The 19,369-nt window shown below is 38.0% G+C and overlaps 1 protein-coding gene across 1 annotated transcript in view; it reads right to left on the bottom strand.

Annotated features, from left to right (window-relative positions):
- Positions 1–19,369, bottom strand: part of PDE10A (phosphodiesterase 10A) — a 299,172-nt gene that overhangs the window by 53,683 nt on the left and 226,120 nt on the right. Inside the window, 5 exon segments of the mRNA XM_082404536.1 lie at positions 369–452; positions 2,695–2,837; positions 13,916–14,102; positions 15,451–15,543; positions 17,977–18,119. Of these exon segments, the coding sequence (XP_082260662.1) occupies positions 369–452; positions 2,695–2,837; positions 13,916–14,102; positions 15,451–15,543; positions 17,977–18,119 (650 nt within the window).

Raw genomic sequence — 19,369 nt, 5'->3', positions numbered from 1 at the left:
GTTTCTTTCGCACTTGTTTTAACTGATATATCGAAGGTAAAGGTGAAAGTCGATGTTAAATGTGTATGTACATTCCAAAACACACCTAAAAACAGTATGCAATTATGTTGAGAAGTAACCCCTATCTCTTTTAGCTCCACCTATATTCTTCTGATCACCTGGTTAGACCTGGTCGTTAACCAAGGGGCAGCCTCTGAAGGAATCTAAAAAGGCTGCACATTTGTCCAATAACCTCAGCCTTTTTTAATTTAAATATCTAGAAAAACAATTTCTATATGGCATAGTTAAGGTAATTATCAACGAAGAAAGCGGCGAGGCACTTAGGCAGGGGAGGAGGGTTTTAAAGCAAGTGTGTAGGTCACACCTACCAGGCTGTCCCACAGGACCGGTGGACCATGTAGACAAAAATTCCAGGCCACATGTTTTCAAAGGGACCAATGTCAAAGTGGAACCTGAAATAAACAGAAAGCACAGGTCATGAGTAAATGTAATTAATTAGGATAAACATAATAGCAAGTAAAGGGAGTAATTTAACTTTTTGCCTATCAAGAGACTAAAAAAATACTGGGAGTTCGGCCCCCTCTTCCTGCCTTTCTCAGTCACATCTCTGTGGTATTCAAAGGTTTCCAGGAGGAAATTCCACACATTCCCTCAGGAACTTAGTCCAAGATTTAAGCCATTGCTTAATTCTTTATTAAGCAATCTGTAAAAAAGGAATGTTGTGTTTGTTATCAGAGCAATGACAAAGTCCAAAATAATTATATTATGAGCCCTACACATACACTACACAACTCATAGATACGGGGGAGGATCTCATCTGAAATTTTCTGAGAGATGAAAATTAGCCTATTTCCTATTTTAATCCAGAGAAAAGTTTCATAAATATTAATATCCAAAGTTATTACCTATTTTTCATGTGCTAATTTGGTTACAAACATTTAACCCAAATAAGCAGAACGGGAAAGTATTAAAAGAGACCATTTTCCTCTCGTTACAGCACTTCTGACACCAAATGTGTGAGTTTTCCACACCAAGCAATTCTCCGGTTCTCCGCAGACGCCAGCTGATTTCCTGCAATTCAGTTCAATTCTGTCACTACCTGGAGTTGATGCAGACCCCCAGAGGTTAGGGGCGCAGGCCCACAGGCTGCCCCCACTTGAAACGTCAATCACAAGCCCAGGCCACCCACACTTCTAATCCATCGGCTGTTCCCACAACCCGTCCTCAGGTCAGATGATGCACTAGGACAGCTCCAGAACTCAGGGAGACACTTGGCTTACTACTACCGATTTATTATGAGGGATACACGCAGGAAGAGCCAAGCGAAAGAGATGCACAGGGTAAGGTAGGGGGGAGGGTTGTGGAGCTCCCATGCCTCTCTGGGGGCACCCCCTTTATAGCACCTGATGCCTTCACCAACCTGGAAGCTCGCCGAACCCCTTGGTTAGGGTTTTTTGGAGGTTCCAGTACATGGGTACTGTTGACTAAATCACAGATCACTGGTGATTAGCTTAATCCCCAGTTCTCCCTGGAAAGGAGTCCAAGAGTAAGGCTGACTTCCAACCCTCTAATCATATGCTGGTTTCTCTGGCAACTGGCCCTCATCCTCCGAGAGCCACTCAGAAACTCAGGGTGGCTGAAAGAGGTTTAATATGAGTAACAAAAGATGCCTCTCTCACCCAGATCACTCAGGGAATTACAAGAGTAAAAGGAGCTCTGTGCCAAGAACTAGCTACAAAGACTATAGTCATATATTTCTTATTATATCACAATATATACTATATATATATATATATACATATATATATATACACACGCACACACACTATATAATACATATACTGTTAAAAGATAAACTGAGGCATATTAAAAATCTTAACAGTTTATTTGAGCAAAAACCCATTTGAATAGGGCAGCACCAATTTAAAGCAGTTAGGAGTGCTTTGGTGACAGGAGCCATGGAAACACATCTAAAGAGAAGATGCAAAGAAAAGAAATTATTTGATTGGCTACAGCTTAAAGCCTAGTTAGCTGTTCAGAACTGGCTGTCCTTAGCATTTCCATCTCGTTACCTTGAGGCATTTACAGGTTTCGATTTACAGGTTTGTTTACTAGGCCACCAGGGCATTAAAGTCACATCAGTCTAACGGCCTCCTTGTTTAATTAATTTTAGAATACTATATTTCCAAGTATAAACAAATATCAGCTCTGGATCACTTCTGAAGATTTTTTATGTAGTTATATAGTGTTGGCTTGTACTTCTAATGGGCAGGTCCTACCACCAGTAACAAATACATTAGCATAGGATTAGAAACAAAGTGTGAAAGTTGAACTATGTATTACTAAATTCTCAGATTTAATTTGTAAATTTAAAATTATATGGAAATGAAAACTTTCAGCTATCTGATATTAAATGTCATTTTGAATATTAAATATTACATAGCGTAAAGTGTGCAAAAGACTAAAGAGAAAAGCTGACATTTAGGTTAAATCATTTCAAAATGGTGTTCAGACTTTTTTTTTTTTAAAGATAAAGAGATCTGGCCTTTCCTTCCTTCCAGGGGGAAAATGGCAACACAAGAAACCACACATGTAATATGATATTTATGATTCGAATTCTAGAACCCATTTCACTTTAAATTCAATCAAATTAAAAATCTGTTCCTGAAGAAACTGACAAGACAAAACTCTCACAATTCAATTTCTTTGCAAAGACGGGCGGGAAGGTTGAAATGCATGAGGCCTTGCCATTCCTCTGCGGTACAAATGCTATGATAGGACAGCTTCTCCATGGTGACCCGGTAAATGCACTCCGAATGACGAATTCTATGATACATCTGGAAAGCAAATCCAACAGAGAAAAAAAAATAAAGAATGTTTAAAGTAGTTTTGTCATTAAAGTTCAGAATTTGGTATAAAAAAAGCAGAACTATAATTGGATTCACTATTACTTTCCATTAACTACTATTGCTATATATATATTTCCATATACACTGAAGATATCCATGACGCATGTGACTTTGAAGATACAAATAGTTTTTTAAAAAAATTATATCTCCTTTTTAAAAGACTTATGAAATTCCGTAACAAATGTCTTTTTGCCGGACATTATCTCTGGGTAGAGAGATTACCTGGTACCTTATTCTCGGACTCCCAGCCTCCAGAATGTGAGAAATAAATGTCTGCTGTTTATAAGCTACCTGGTCCGTGTATTTTGTTATAGCAGCACAAATGGACCGAGACAGAGACTAAATGAGACAAGAGTTAAGATATTTTTTTCTATGTCTCCTTTTAAAAATATTTAGCTTAATTCTTGGTGATCTCAAAGTCCTCTAGTCCGGGGAGTTTGAAAAATGTTCGACTGTAAAGTTCTTTACTGGTAAGATAAATTTAAAGACGCACGCATAATAAACGTATACTCCTTCAGCAATTATATGCACATGCACTGTGCTAATATATTGTTTATATTATGAAACAAACTAAAATAGAAATTTAAAAAGATAAAAATAAAAAGTACATATTTTTTAAATACTTAATTTACTTAGCAAACAAGACTCTTTTTGTTCATACTAAACAATTATATATTTTGAAATGAAGCACTGTAATTGTATGTTATCAACTGTCAAGTTTTTTTCTTTACTACTTTGTGAGATGGTGGCGTCAAGTTTAATACTTAGAAACAGTTGTACTATTGGAGAAGAATATGCCAAAAAGTATGCGGATCCAGATGGAATAAAGGGAGTATTGACTGTTCTTAAATATCACACTTACAGTTTTGCTCCCTAATGACTAATATTTTTGACTGAAATTCAGATAAATTTCCATTCTCCCTGATGTAAATCAGTTAATCTTGCAAACTAATCAGTTGCATCTTTATATATTATCAGTCAGGTTCAAAACCAATGACACTCAATGAAATTATTCATGGGGAAGATTTTAATAAATTAAAAGCTGTTTCATAAAATAAAATTTTTTAAAAATTCAACTTTTGAAGACAGAGAGGGAAAAGGAAATAAAAAACAGATGGAACAAACAAAACAAATAACAAGTTGATGGACTTATACCTAAACATAAAATGTGCCTGGTCTCAATATCCCCATTAAAAAAGAAAAGGTTATCTGATTGAATAAAACAGCAAAACCCCAACTCATGCTGTTTACAGGAATCCTACTTTAAATATAAAGACTCAACTAGGGTAAAAGTAAAAGGCTGAAAAAGATATTTAACATTTAACATCAGTCTAGAGAAAGTGGGAATGGCTGTACTTGTATCAAATAAAGTAGATTTCAGAGCAAAGACTATTACCAGGGATAAAGAAGATCATTTCAAATGATAAAGGGGTCAGTTCATCAGGAGAACATCATACTCCTAAACATATATGGTCGGTTGGTTTTCAACAAGGGTGCAGAGGCAAGTTAGTGGAGAAAGAAGAGTCTACACAACAAAGGGAGCTGGATCAACTGGGCACCGGTAGGCCAAATAAACAAATAAATGTTGATCCTTACCTTGTACCATATACAAAAGTTTACTCAAAATGTAAAACTATAAAACTTCTAGAAGACAACATAGGAGAAAATCTTTGTGGTCTTAGGTTAGGCAAATATTTCTTTGATACAATGCTGAAAGCATGATCATAAAAAGAACAAATCATAAATTAGACTTCTTCAAAATAAGAACTACTCTTAGAAACTGTTAGGAGAATGACAAGCCAAACACTGGGAGCAAATATTTGCAAATAAGCAATCTGATAGATGAGTTGTATCTAGAACATATAAAAGAACTATTAAAACTCAATAAAAAAAAAAACAGACAATCACAAACAAAAAATAGGCAAACGATTTGAGAAGATACTTCACCAAAGAAGACATGGAGATGGCAAATGTGGAGAAACTGGAACACGCACAATGATACTGGGAATGTACAACCACTTTGGAAAACGGTTTGGCAGTTTCTTAAACATCCCCTCACCGGATGACCCCACCATTCTAGGGATTTACTCCAGGGAAATTAAAGCGTATGCCCACACAAAGACGTGTGCAGCTTTATTTGTAACAGGCAAAAATGAAATAGCTCAAATGTCCATCAATAGGTGACTAAATAAACAGCTCACATCCATTCAATGGAATACTCAGTAATAAAAAAGAATGAACTATGTACACACGCAATGTCATGGATGAATCTCAAAATAATTGTGCTAAGTGAAAGAAGCCAGGTAAAAAGGAACACAGATTTTATGATTCCAATAATAAAAAATAGTTCTAGAAAATGCAAAGTAAGTTATAGAAAGTAGGTCAGTGGTTACTTGAAACTGGGGGATGAAGATGGGGAGGGTCCCATGGGAGGGATCACAAATGGGCCACAGAAACTTGAGGGGGTGATGGGTACATCCGTCATCTTGATGTGATGCTTGCACTGGGCTGTGTGCATATACACCTGTCAAACTGTATGCTCTAAACGCACGCAGTTCACTGGATATTTATAAACCCCAGTAAAGTTTTTTTAAAAAGTTTGCTCCCAGTCTTTGTAAAGGTATGTGATAATTTGAATACGTGACACATCAATTTCAGCAAAAAAAGTCACATGAGGGTGATGAAAACATCCGTTTTCAAAGTACTCTCTTTATGGCATGAGTTTATTTGGAAAAGCAATTATCTTCTTTTTCAGTGTTAATGTTACTTGCAATTTGAAAGTTCAGATTAAATGCTTATTTCTTTGAATATGTCTTCTAAGTAACAAGACATTGTCATTTGTCATCAGAAAAGATCAGCAATTTGGAGTTACCTTTTTGTGAAAGAAATATGTGTAAATAATCAGTGAATTTAATAACTATTCCAAGTGCTTTGCCTCATAGCAGCAAATCCTTGGTAGTACAATGGAAATGAATGTACACTGCAAAGCTGTCCTCCTGATACGGTTGAGGAAAAGCCAGGATGGGGCTTAAAAGTGCAGGCTGGACACCACTGTCACCTCTTCCTCCTTGTAGAAGGCCCACTCTGTCACAGGGGACTCCACACCCTGGACAAGACACAATGACCTGATGCATGAACTGGATGAAAGCTCCATCCGTGTATGACCAATCAAGAAACTGTAGTTTCTTTAATGTCATTTACCTAAAAGAAGTTCTCACATTTTCCTCCTACCCCTCAATGGACTGTCACTTGCCTTCCACTCGAGATGATACTGTAGGTTGTTGTAGGAGGGTGAACAGTCAACAGGAATTACTCAGTATTTACCGTGATTCGGTATTACCTCTTATTCAGTGTAATTCTATGGGGGGTGCTTGTAAAAGTAGCTATTATACGTTAGGCAGCAAAATAATACTGCTATTACAGTCATTAATACTAGTGAGCACTAGCTCTGTGGCAGGCAGCGTTCTAAGTGCTTTGCATGCATGCACTGCTTCACGTAACTCTCACAAAAATCCTGTCATTTATCGTTTTACAAGCTTATGACCTCCAATTAGAATAAGCTATATTTTTATTTATTATTTTTATTTATAAACTTATATTTATAGTTTCAATAAATTTATAATGTTTACAATATATAAATTATTCAATTTAGATTTATTTATTTATTTTATTTTTATTCTATTTTGTAGTCAGTGTAGGGAAGTAACATGCATTTTAACTTTATGGCAAAAAATAGTTAGTTTTGGCAAATTTTACAGCTACTTTGGTCCCCGTTTTCTAAATGCCCTTCAATATGAATAGTAGAAAATAATATAATGTAATATTATTAGTAAATGATTTTACCGTATCCATCCTACTGCAAATTATTAATGAAGGAGAAAACCACGCTGTCTAAGCTGATTTTGCATGAACTGCCTGTGACGGCTGAGGAATTAATCTTGGGCTCACCGTCCAGATGGAAGAGACTGCAAGGAGAGGTGGCTGCCATTTATTCTGATGGTGTTTCAATCTTAGGCTCTAGGATATGGAAAAGTCACAAAAGACAGAAGAAAGAGGACCTGGGAACGGGAATATAACCTAGCATATTTCTACCACATGGTAAAAATACCACCACTTATAATTTTATAAAATGGCATCCCTAATTATCGGCATCCAAGAATACTTAGTGATGCTTCAGAATGTTTTTCTTGTGCCTATTTCTACAATATTCATCACTATGAGTAGGCACGGTGCTGTCTGGAGGACGTCCTAATATTATTGACGTCATGACAGGCCTGGAATCACTTAAAGGTAAAGCAACTAAGAACCAGACTCCGCATCACCTGCCTCGGTTGAATCTCCTCTCCGACGTTCACTAACGGTACACCTTTAAGTAAGTAAGTTACCTAATTCTCCGTGCCTCAGTCTCCCAGGTACAGACTGTGGACACTGCAGTACCCAAGCCAGGAAGAATACGCAGGTTCAGCGCAGTAACGCACTTAAGGAACTGAGGACAAACTCGGGCAAAGGCCGTTAAGCTCTCAGTGCTGTTGGCAGCTACAATCTGCTCATCTTGGACGACACCGGCACTGTCGCCGCTCTGTTTGGCTCCTTGGTGTCTCAGTCTGGTGAAGGATTCTTGAGTGGCAGGGGCGTCTGTGCTGTCTTGCAAGTGCCGACTATGCACATCGCCTCGCAAGTCTGCGCTCAGTACGTCATGCGGGAGCTTGAGAGAGTCCGTAGTGGGAGCCCGCACTCCACAGAAACTGGGAAACGCTACAAATAAGGCCTCTTCTTGGGTAGAGAGCAGGCTTTACCAGCATGCCACTGGGTATGGGCAATCCACAAGATAAAAGTAACTTAACTTCTGCCATTATAAACTGTGTGCTCTTTTCCCCTTTCTTCGCAATTCACGTTTCCAACCTCATTGACAAAATATTTGCTAGAGAACAGATTTTCAATATGATGTCTGTCAACAGCATTAAGCGATATCGTTAATAAAATTAATTTGGTCCCCTAAATAAACCTAAAATGAAAGACACACTACACAGGGGTGTGAGCAAGGAACCCTGGGCTATGTATTTAGTGGCATAAAACAGTGCTGCAGTGGGCGAGAGAAACACCAGACCCAGCAGAGGCTGTGCTTCGTGGTCTGGCACTTGAAGGCCTGTGTGGGACAAGGGACCTCGCTGTGGCTACTGAGACCAGTTACTGAACTGAGGACTCTGTGAAGGTCACGTAGGTCTCCCGCAGGGCAAGTAATTCCGGATCAATTTGAGTAAATAAGTAAAGATCAAGTAAATAAGTAAATGAATGCATGGATGAATAAATCCAAGAAAGAAGAGACCAACACAAGGAAACATCAACAGATTTACGCCCCCTAAGAACTGAGTTGATAAAAAAAGAATTGAGTGATTAAAGGTATACTGTTGAAAAAATACACCATGTGATGTGTGACTTCCTTTGCCTGCACGTTTATTCTAGTTTATGGACACCACAGCACCAAATGCAAAGCGATGATATTTTTTCCTTGACCAAATGCTAGGTAGAAGTGTTTACAATGCTGTCGTTCTCAAAGACAAGTGAAGCACAGCATAGCCAGGGCTCCAGAGCCAGGCGTACACACACGCAGAGCCTGGCTCTGTCACACACTTGCTGTGAGACCTTCCGCAAATCACTTAAACGCTACGTGTCCATTTTTCCTCCTGTCAAGTGGAGCTAATGATACTCACTCAGGATTGTTGTGGGACTAATGAAACGAGTTTTTATACGTAAAGTGTCCAGAATAGTGCCTGTCCCAGAGTCAGTGTTACATCGATTGAGAGGACTTCTTATGTTAGAGTCACCTTAATAGTCACCTTCTTGTAGAGAAAAGACACGCAGTACTTGGTGGTTGAATTCAGGAATGAATAAAGTTTGGACCATTTATTAAATCTGTTCCTAGCCAATTGGTTTCATTTTAATAATGATTTTTTCCACCTTCCTTTAATGTTAAATGTCTCTCGATTCAAAATGTACATAGCTAATCTGCTTTTAAAGGACTCCTTTTTTCTAGGCAAAGGACACAACAGGTATTTACTATCCTGTTAGCTTTTTTGCATCATATCAAATTGTTTCTTTAAAATCACACGTATGAGTAAATTAATTGACTCTTTTAGTTTTAAAAATCTCTTTCACTCTTTTTAAAGGGTTACCGTTCCATTGACAGTACTATCAATTATCTGTCAAAAATAAAATAGAGATGTCGCCAGTCAGAGACGTGCCCCTTTAATCCAATGAAAGGGGTATAACCTAAGAGATCTACAGAGGAACTAAAGAAGAATGAAGACATATGCCTCCCGGACAGGCCTTTCACTCAAACAAGACCACTGAGCTGAACAATAAGGGATGCTCTTACATTATCACATTCAGTATTAGAAGCCTTTTACATGTGGTAAAATGCTCCTGTTAAGGATATAATAATCTGTTCGGGAGCAGAAATATTTGAATTTCCCAGGACCAACCTGTTTAATCTGACTTAGTAGCCAGCGATTACAAGGCACTTCACACTGCACAACGCTTCTTCATATTTGCAATCTAAACAAATATTCATGTATATTCTCTAGAAACAAGTAGAACATTGAGGTAAAGCAGGGAGCCATGGATATGATTAATTGCTTGGGACAATGCTAATACAAGCTTTTGTTTTTAACTAATCTTCATAAGATGCTTGGGGAAAAAAATGTTCAAAACTGCGAAGCAGACTTGCTCAAAGAAACATCACGTAAGCGCCCGAGTGAGGACTGGAATCCAGGTCTTGGTCTTTACCCTAGAGGTCTATGATCTGACATCCTCAGCTGAAGAAAGCGCTGAGAAACTCTCTTGTAAAGAAACCAACTGCTGGCTTATTGAAACTGACATAAATTGGGAGTTGTCTGCTTTTTCTTTTTTCTTTAGAAGGATGCTTGCTTCAACAAAGCAAGTATTACTTTAAAGAAGGTATGTAAATTGGTCTTTTTTCTGAATTGGAACAGAAATAACCCCAGACTGGAAGGCCAGGGGAAGGGAAGCGGAGAAGAGGAGGTACCCTGAAGCTGCAGCGTCAGAGGCTGTTACTCTTTCTGAGTTGGAGAAACTCTCAAAAACTATATAATTTTTTTAAGCTTTCATGAGGAGAAGAAATATTGCAGTTAAAAAAAGTGGTGATTAACTCCACAGAGAGCTGAAGCTGCATTACTTGGATTTCAACATGCACCTTCAAGGCAACCAGCCCTGGGTCTGCTCAACCTGGGAGAGTTTCACATCCGGAGCCTGTCAGCGGGTGATGACTTACTACAACCGTGGCACATACACTACCGGTCATTGCTGGAGAGCACAAATAGTTTTGGTGAGTTTCAAAGCGTTTATAAAAATTACAAGTCTGTTTCACTACAAACGAACTCCACTAACTTTACCCTAAATAATCAACGTAAAAATAGAATGCCTGTTAACTTATTCATGACTTTTCAGAAGGAGTGTTATTTTTCTTGTTTCAGTTTGGTATTCAGCTTGGTATAATCATTTAATCGTGACTGAGTCCAGGTTTCATGATGCAACAATCAGTGTTCAGAAGAGATTTGAACCCACTGGGCTAGCTCACCTCACAGCACAGCTGAATCAACTCCATAGTACTGAAACTGACATTTATGTATTCTGGGAAGTACACGGTAATTCTTCAAGGGATACATGAAGACATGGATAGATTATAAGAAGATCAATTTCCACCGCCTTAACTTTCACACGTACATTTACCTAAAAATGACCTTTTCCCACATCCCATTTCAAATCACCCCTTTCTCAAATTGCACTAATACAAAGACCTCTTAAAGCAAAGAGATAATTTAAAATTTAAAATATTGGTGTTAATAAGGTCTAAAAGTGGTTTCTAAAGCTTTCATAAGACACTGAAGGTGGACCTAAATAAATTTTCAGCTGATAAATCATTAAAAATAAATTTTGATGATAGAATTGTCAGTACTTTTCGGCCTCTTAGCTCAGGTGGTGTTCAGATTAAGAGTAATTGCCATAATAAAACGCTTCCTGTTCCCATCTACCCAAAATGCACACAATTCTTATGGCTTCCCTAAAAATAAAAGCGACAAGTACAAATAAAACTGACGCTGAGTAGTAGGGGCCACATTTCTCAAGGTCAAAGAACAAAGTTCCAAAGATAGAAATGAAATGGCTGGAAGGAATTCTGTGGCGTTACAAGGAGGTATTGGTATGCAGAGAGAGAGAGAGAGAGAGCACAAAGGCTATCGAGGCTTATGTGTAAACTCTCTTCTCAAATAGTGAAAAGAGGGGCAAGGACGTTTCAGTGGAGAAACTAGGCAGATGCCTCCGTAACAGAGTGGTAAAGGTCAACATCACCAGCAATGGGCCACGAGCCTTCCCACAGTGGGTGCCACGAGAACACAGCATCTGTGATAGTCCTGTCAAATGATAACCTTGATGCAGTCATGAGGAAATGCCAGACAAAACCCCAATAAGAAACACTCTGCAAAACACCAGCCCATACACTTCAAAAATGCCCAGCTCATGAAAGACAGAGTAAGGAAGGGTTCCGGATTAAAGGAGATTAAAGGGGTCTGTAGATTAGACAACAGTACAGTACCTGTGAGGGGCTGAATTGTGTCCCCCCCAAATTCATATGCTGCAACCCTACTCCCCAGTACCTTAGATGTGACTGTGCTTGGAGATGGGGACTTTAAAGCAGTGATTAAGGTAAAATGTGGTCACTAGGGTGGGCCCTAACCCAACATGACTTGTGTTCTTGTAAGAAGAGGAAAGTGGAACAGAGACTTGCACAGAGAAAAGACCACGTGAAGACACAGGGAGGAGGAAGGCGTCCATAAGCCACGGAGAGAGGCCTCCAAAGACACCAAACCTGCCAGCACCCTCACCTTTAACTTCCAGTCACCTGAACTGTGGACAAATAATGTTCTGTCCTTTGACCCACCCAGTCTGTGGTATTTGTTATGGCGGTCCTAACAAACTAATACAGTACCGAGGTGAATTTCTTTATTTTTAATTATGCAGTAGAAAAAGAAGACGCCCTTGTTTGTAAAAAATACAAACTGAAGTATTTAGGGGTTATGAGACATACTGTCTGAAACATACTCTCAAATGTATCAGAGAAAAATGATACCTATGAATGAAAGAGAGGGAAGGAGAAAGAAAGAATATCAAAGCAAAAATGCTAATATATTCACATTTAATATATTAACATTTGGGGGAGCATGGATAAAGGTATAAGGGAATCCTTTGTATTATTTTTGCGACTTTGCTTTCTGCCTGAGATTATTTCAAAATAAAAAGTGTAAAAAATTTATGGCAAGCCTAGTTTCATTCTAATGATAGGTAAAATTTAAGAATGGGTACATTAACTATTTTTGTTCTAAGCCACAGCCATCTCATTAAGAAACAACAGTTTCCAATAATGTGTACTTTTCATTTTTGATAATTATCAAAATTTAATAACATGGTTGCTTTGATCACATATATAGTAATAATGACATAATACTATAGGTCAAAATTAATTTGTAATCCTTCTTATACATGTTTGTTTTAGACTATTATCCTAGGGTAATTAACAAAATAAAGCATAAAATATATTAGAATAAACTTTTGTGGCATAATAGAAGCACATGCTCAAAGAGAGAAAAGAATGATGCTAAATTTTTCAGTCGTAAGAGCTAGTCATTGTGTTTTTTAACTGGACTATAGTAAATGTCAAGTTGTTCTAATACATAGATTCCATCAAATACATTTAAAAATGATGAAAATCAATATTTAGAATATACTGGAAATTACATTCTCTGAAACTTTTAAACTAAACAAAACAAATGTAGGGAATTCCCTGGCGGTCCAGTGGTTAGGACTCCACGTATTCACTGCCAAGGGCCCGGGTTCAATCTCTGGTCAGGAAACTAACATCCCATAAATTGAGTGGTGTAGCAAAAAAAAAAAAAGTATACTGTCATTATTTTTATTTATGAGGAGATACATAGGTAGAGAAAGTGTTTGAAGTAAGAAGTATCTGACAACTGCACTAGTTTATTTCGCATGGGCCGAGTAACAATAAATATCCCCATGAGAGGGCCCAGGTGGTGCAGAGAGGGGCCGGGAGCTCTTACTAAACAGCACTAATCGCATTGTAAACAGTTATCCCTAGTCACCAGAGTATTATTTTTTTTTGCCATTTTTGTTTCTCTTTTAACTGTTTCCACTAGTTATATGCTTTCTCCTATGGAACTCCGTTCTATTTCCAAAAAGACAGTTTCTCTAAACTACTAAGGTGATAATTCCCATTTATGTTGATTTGGCTTTATAAAAGGTTACTAAAATTTTCCATAACTTCAAAATTCCAGTGATGTCATTAGAGGATTACTAGAGTTTATAGAATACTAAATGTTTAATTCATTTAAAATATAAAAATTTAAAAGACAGATGATACGTTCAACTGTTTTAAAGTGAGACTTCATAAAATAAATGGGCCTCATCTTATTATTCAGTAAACAGGGTTGGGCTGTTGTGAGGATTAAATGAGTTAACATCTACAAGGCATCTGACAAACGTGCTGAGTGGCTGCCTCACTTTTCCTCACAAAGGAAACTTTCCTGGCGGGTGTTAAGACATGAGTCATTACTCTCTTTTTGTGTACAAGAGTCTCAAGTGTGGTACAAGTGACAAACGCTAAGGGTTTGGATAACCCCCTCGTGCACATCAGTAGATTATCAGGAAATGTAAGCCTTACATTCGAACATTTTACCCTTAGGTTAACTTCATTTTTCTTTTTAACAAGTTCACACACTGAGATAAATGTAAATATTAGGAGATTTTTTTTCTTCCAAGGCATTTTAAGGTATTTCCTAAAACATGCACAACCAGGAATCGCTGTTTGGGGTTTCTAAAAGAAGTGGGAAAAAAAAACCAAAAAAACTTTTATTTAAAAGGTTATAAAATTTAATATTGAGTAGTAAGAAAGATGTTTAAAAAGTATTACTTACATTGGCACAGTGTAAGGCTAAAGCACAAAAGACAGCAAACATTTTGAAGTTGTTTTCGTCCGTCTTAGAGAAGGCACTGCCACTGATTTTGTTCACCATCTGCACCACGCCGATCACGCTCCCCCGACTCACGATGGGCATGCACAGGATGTTCCGGGTCGTGTAGCCTGTGTACAGGTCCACCTCTCTGCGCAAGAGTCAAGGAGCAAGACGACAGAAGAAAGAACAGGCAGAAGAAAATAAACCACACGTTCTATCGTAAATCTCAACTCAGTTTTGCTCCTCCTACAATTGACTGTAATGGAACTGCTAGCGTCTAAATTCAAAGACAACATGACATTTGCAAGTGTTTTATTAAAACCTTCTCAAAAATATTCTAACGAATTTGTTCCGTTTTCAAGAGAGTTTTTCAGAACAGTCGTGTATATTTTGCAAATATTTTCTCACAATCTGTCGCTTGCCTTTTCAGGTTCTTAATACTTGATACATACATTTTTATATAAAGGCTTTATATAAGGATACGTAAATATTTTCAATATTTAAGTACTTTAATAGCAAGTTTGTTCCTTTAAGAAAAAACCTGAGATTTTCAGCATACTCTTCACGTATTGATGAAATCTATTACGAGGATACAGCTGTGTTTATATGCGAGTCATGAATATCTGACATTAATCAATCAGACGCCTGAAAAGCCTCCTGTTGCCTATGGTATTTAATTGTCTCTTGAAGGAAGCCCAGTGTCTGAATGCACTGAGCACTGCTGCCAAGACACGTGAGCCATTACTTTCAGTGGCCAGAGCGTCAACCTTGGGATTTCAATTTTGAGACATTTATTAAAATCGAATGATATAAACTGGTTTCTAGTTCTCCAAAGACACTCAAAACAAAATAAAAAATCTTTATAAGCAATCCTAATATCCACTTCAATAATATCCAATAAAGGCTGCAACTTATTGAGTTCCTACTCTGTGTCATATAAAGTTGCCAGACCTTTTATGAATATTTTAAAAATCCTAAAATCTTAATCTGAAAAAAAACCCCTACAAAATAGGTATTACTGTGTCCATTTTAAAGATGAGAAAACAACTGAGCCTCCAGATTAAGTAACTTACTCCAGGTCATTCTAGAGACAATAAAGGACAGAACCGGGATTCAAAACAAGTACTTTTATCACTATGTGTTACACCCTTTGAAGGTATTGTTTGATAAAGAATATGCTCAGGACAAAATGATGTCACTAAAATGAAGAAAAGTAACTTTATACATTTAAACTCTTGCTTTTTAGTTATTTTTATAACATTTCAAACCCCTGCAGCTGGAGATGATGAATGGTTTAGAATCCATCATTTTATATTGATAAATACCTGAAAACACTGACTACTGATAATAAGCTGGTTCAAAGACAGTATAACAGCACCAAGTGGGAAAAAAAAAAAATTGAGTTGGGACATGAAGAACTAGGGCTCTACCTCAGCGGCTTCGGCCAAGCGGGACCGGAAAGGAGAAGCCGACGGAGGACACAAACTCCTCCTTACCTGTTAAAGCGTGGGTCAGCATAGGCATCTGGAATGTTCAGGACTTCCCCTGTTCTTGCCACTTGACCAGCAATTCCTTTCTCAATTGAGAATCTGCACATATAAAAAAGAGGAACGTGGTAATTAAAATACAGATGTTGTAAAGTAATTTGCGACATTTCAGCACCACCAAATACTGAATAAAACAGATTGTTTTACTTTAAAGGCTTGTATTAATTTTACATTTACATACTCTAAATCATGTTATTATAAAATACATAAAGGTAAAGCATAAAAACACTGCATAGTAACCACTTGAGAACCTTGTTTTAAGATATAATTCACGATGGATTAAATTATACCGAATCACAAGCTGAAATTGAAAAATTAACTAGCTTTCTCCTGCATTGACCAATAATAATCTTTTATATTTGCAAAATACCTTATAATTTACAAGATGCTTCAACATAAATTGTCTTAATTAATTCTCACTGTGAACTGAGACCCATATGGGTTCAATAACTTGCCAACACTCTTAAAATATGAGTGACACAATAAAAACAAGAATGCAGGTCAACACCAGGGTACATTCCACCACACATATAACCAAAACCACAGGTTATCTGTGATCTTTGAGATACAGGACTTGCATTTTAAGGCATTTGCAATACAACTACCATACCAAAATAACACAATTTGCAACTTGTAGTATTTTTACTCCTCTAATTTGTTAAATTTAAAAACAGCCAAAATACAGGCATTATCTCATTACACTTAAATATGTTTTGATATCTAATATCAGCATTTTTATACATAAATATATTCTAACACAACACTGTAAAGCAATTATACTCCAATAAAGATGTTAACAAAATATTCTTATATTTATAAATAGTTTTCTCATTACGATATTATAATCAAACATGGATTCATTCAAAACTTAGTTAAGATGATTACAATCACAATATCTACATATTTCAATAGCTCAGAAATTACTTTCATAATATTACGTTTTCAGCATTATAGAAAATAATCATTATTGAAATAAAGCTCCACCCTAAGGATTTCCCTAAGGAAAATTCAAAAGAGAATTGACACCAAAGAGAACTAACTTTCTTAAAACACCAAAAAGTGAACCCAACCTTGTGCTGCATAAAATGCAAGGTTGTTTTCGCCCCGCTTTTCTTGTGCTTTGAACAACATGACCACAACAAATTAGAGTGCCTTGAGCAGAGAATCAGAATCCACTTCATGGTTTATGCTTATTTTCTTGGTCTAGGAGTAGCTCGGTGTGGTTTGCTACCTCCGGTCAGTGGAAGCCGTAACTGAGGGGCCAGTCCTCACATAAATGGCTGGCATCGCTCGGTCAGCCGAGAGAGCTACAGCCAACCGCATCCCCCTCACTGTTTTTCCCACACTTGTAAATACAGGCTCCCAAGTTAACATCTTCAAAATGAGATCAATGCCAGCACTGTGAGGGAACACTCAAACCTTCAGCAAGAGAAATGACTTTACCTAAATGACTATATCCAGACTGATCTACTGAGCTCTAAACAAATGAACAAAAACAAAAACAACTTTTTAAAAAACCTAAATGGTGCCTGTAAGTCAGAGTTATGTGAGTATGGAATATAGGTTCTATTACCCCAGGACGATAGAATGGGAAGCACCCAGTGGTGGGCAGTAGTGAGGTCCAGTGCAGACCACATCCTATGTTTCCTTGTATGACAGACGGCCCAAGTGAATAGCAGTTCTTATTAATAAGGAACAGCATTTTACTAGCAAGTTTTAACTACCGAGGTACTTTAGAGTACTAGGCGGAAAAGTAGTTAAACAATATATATCAATATAAAGCAAAAGAAATGCAAATATCTAAAAAAATACAATTTCGGAATGTTACGCTTGATTCTTAGCAGTTCTGTGACAGTACCCCTTGTAGGTGCCCAGACTGTCATAGGACTGAGCCACCGCACCTCTACCAGCCCAAACGCCATTCTGTTCACCTAAGTGACAACAGCTGCCACTTAAAGAACGAAGAAGGCTGCAGTTTCAAGATGCAACAAAAGTGTGCTCTGTGATCGATTAAGCCAACTGTTGGGGATAGAATAATGTGCTGAAGTTATCCAGTATACCAGGTCAACTTCCACTGTGGTCTGGACTCTGAGACAGCGCTATACGCTGGGAAGGGTGGGGTCCGGATTGTTTAAGCACACCTGCTCCTAGACACAGGAAACCTTGCAGACTCCAGGTGGGGTGCACCTTTACCTACCTGGCAGCACTAGTAAGTTTTTCCAACATGATTTCCAAAAGGACCGCCTCCGGAAGACGGCATTTCCAGGAGTGACGCTAAAGCTTCCTAGGCGCGGTTTCGCTGGCACTGCAAGGTCATTCCCAGAAGCACTACCTTCAGGAGGCGGGTCCTGGTGGGAATGATATCACAGTATGACAAGTGCTGTCAGCACACCTGTGAATAGGCACAGACAAGTGGGTCACCGAGCAGCTGCACAGCTGCTGTCACAGCAACCGACACGCTACTTCCAGCTGTACCTTATTTCTTTGGTCTTCTTGAAGACAGGTTTTCCTTCCTTTTCCTCTCCGATATCAAAAAGGTCTGAATACAACTCCTTGTTCTTATGGTCTACCTGGAAAAGGGCGCAACGATCGGCATTCACCAGGTTTTTTGCATATATCTAAAGGGAAACGGGAAAACAAGAGTAAGCCAATGAGAGATTCACAGAGTTTACAGGTGAACTTTATCAGAAATAAATATCAATTTCAGCTAGTCTATACTGTAGCTGGGTAGGAAATTAGCATTATAATTCAATAAACATAGGCATATAAATACAAAAAATAATACTCTCTGTCACTGTCAAGGTGCTGACACTAGCAGGTGCTCTCCGTCCATGCTGTGGGGGCAGATGTTGGAATATTACAACACTCCTGGGTGGGCTGGAAAGCAGCTACTGGCCTTTCTCCCTGAGAGCCTGTCTGCCACCCTGGCGACTCTTCCAGAGCTTCTCAGGGCTCCCTGATGCCCTAGTCTGAGCCTCTGTCAGCTCTCAGGCCAGCATCCGTTCTGACTGGCTGGTGTTTACAACATACCAGTTGTAAAAAATATGAAATGTGTGTCCAATAAGACACACAGTGTTCATATTTACATTAGCTGCATTTTATTTGCTGAGCTAATAATAATGTGTAACAATTAGTGTTTACTATGTGCCAGATAGTTTTTATAGACTTATGTGCATTAATTCACTTAATCCTCACAATAACAATATTAATTCAGGGGAAACCTAATCTCCATTTTACACATTAGAAAAACTGAGGCACAGAGAGGTAACTTAACTTGTCCACTATCACGTGGCTAGTAAACGGACCTGGTATTTGAACTCATACTAGCTGTTTCCATGGCCTATGCTCTTATATCCAAAATGCCTTACCATTTCTGAATGGAAAGTTGTGATTCATATTGTCATGCATTTGTTCATCAATTCCCTTCAACAAGTACGTCTTTAATGCCTAACATTTCTCACTATCCCCAGTGGGCTGGGATTACAGTTATGTCACAAAAAATTGCATTTACCCATATTCAGAATTCTGGCAACTTCAAGATGATAGACATGAAATTATTGCTCAGAGAAAAAGAATTACTTCTCAGAGAAAAAGAGCCATCACAAAGTCTATGCAAAAGGGACATAGGCCACCTTGTGGCCAGAGGAAAACATATAATCTCATGTAAAAATACCTTATAGATTAAATAAAAAGAAATCAGAGTGGGTTAGGTACCCTGGTTCATTCTCATATTGTATCTTTGTCTTTCCTGCTATTATAAGCTGTACTCATTCACTCAGCAAACACTGGCTGTGCCTTATACGCCGTGGACCAAGTACTGGGCATTATGAGTGTCAGAATTTCCAGGTGACCTGTCTCCGCCACAAGC

Source organism: Balaenoptera borealis, assembly GCF_965194805.1.
Source record: "Balaenoptera borealis genome assembly, chromosome: 9".
Lineage (NCBI taxonomy): Eukaryota > Metazoa > Chordata > Mammalia > Artiodactyla > Balaenopteridae > Balaenoptera > Balaenoptera borealis.
Note: the sequence above shows the minus strand (reverse complement) of the source record. Positions and strands in the feature narration are given on the sequence as shown.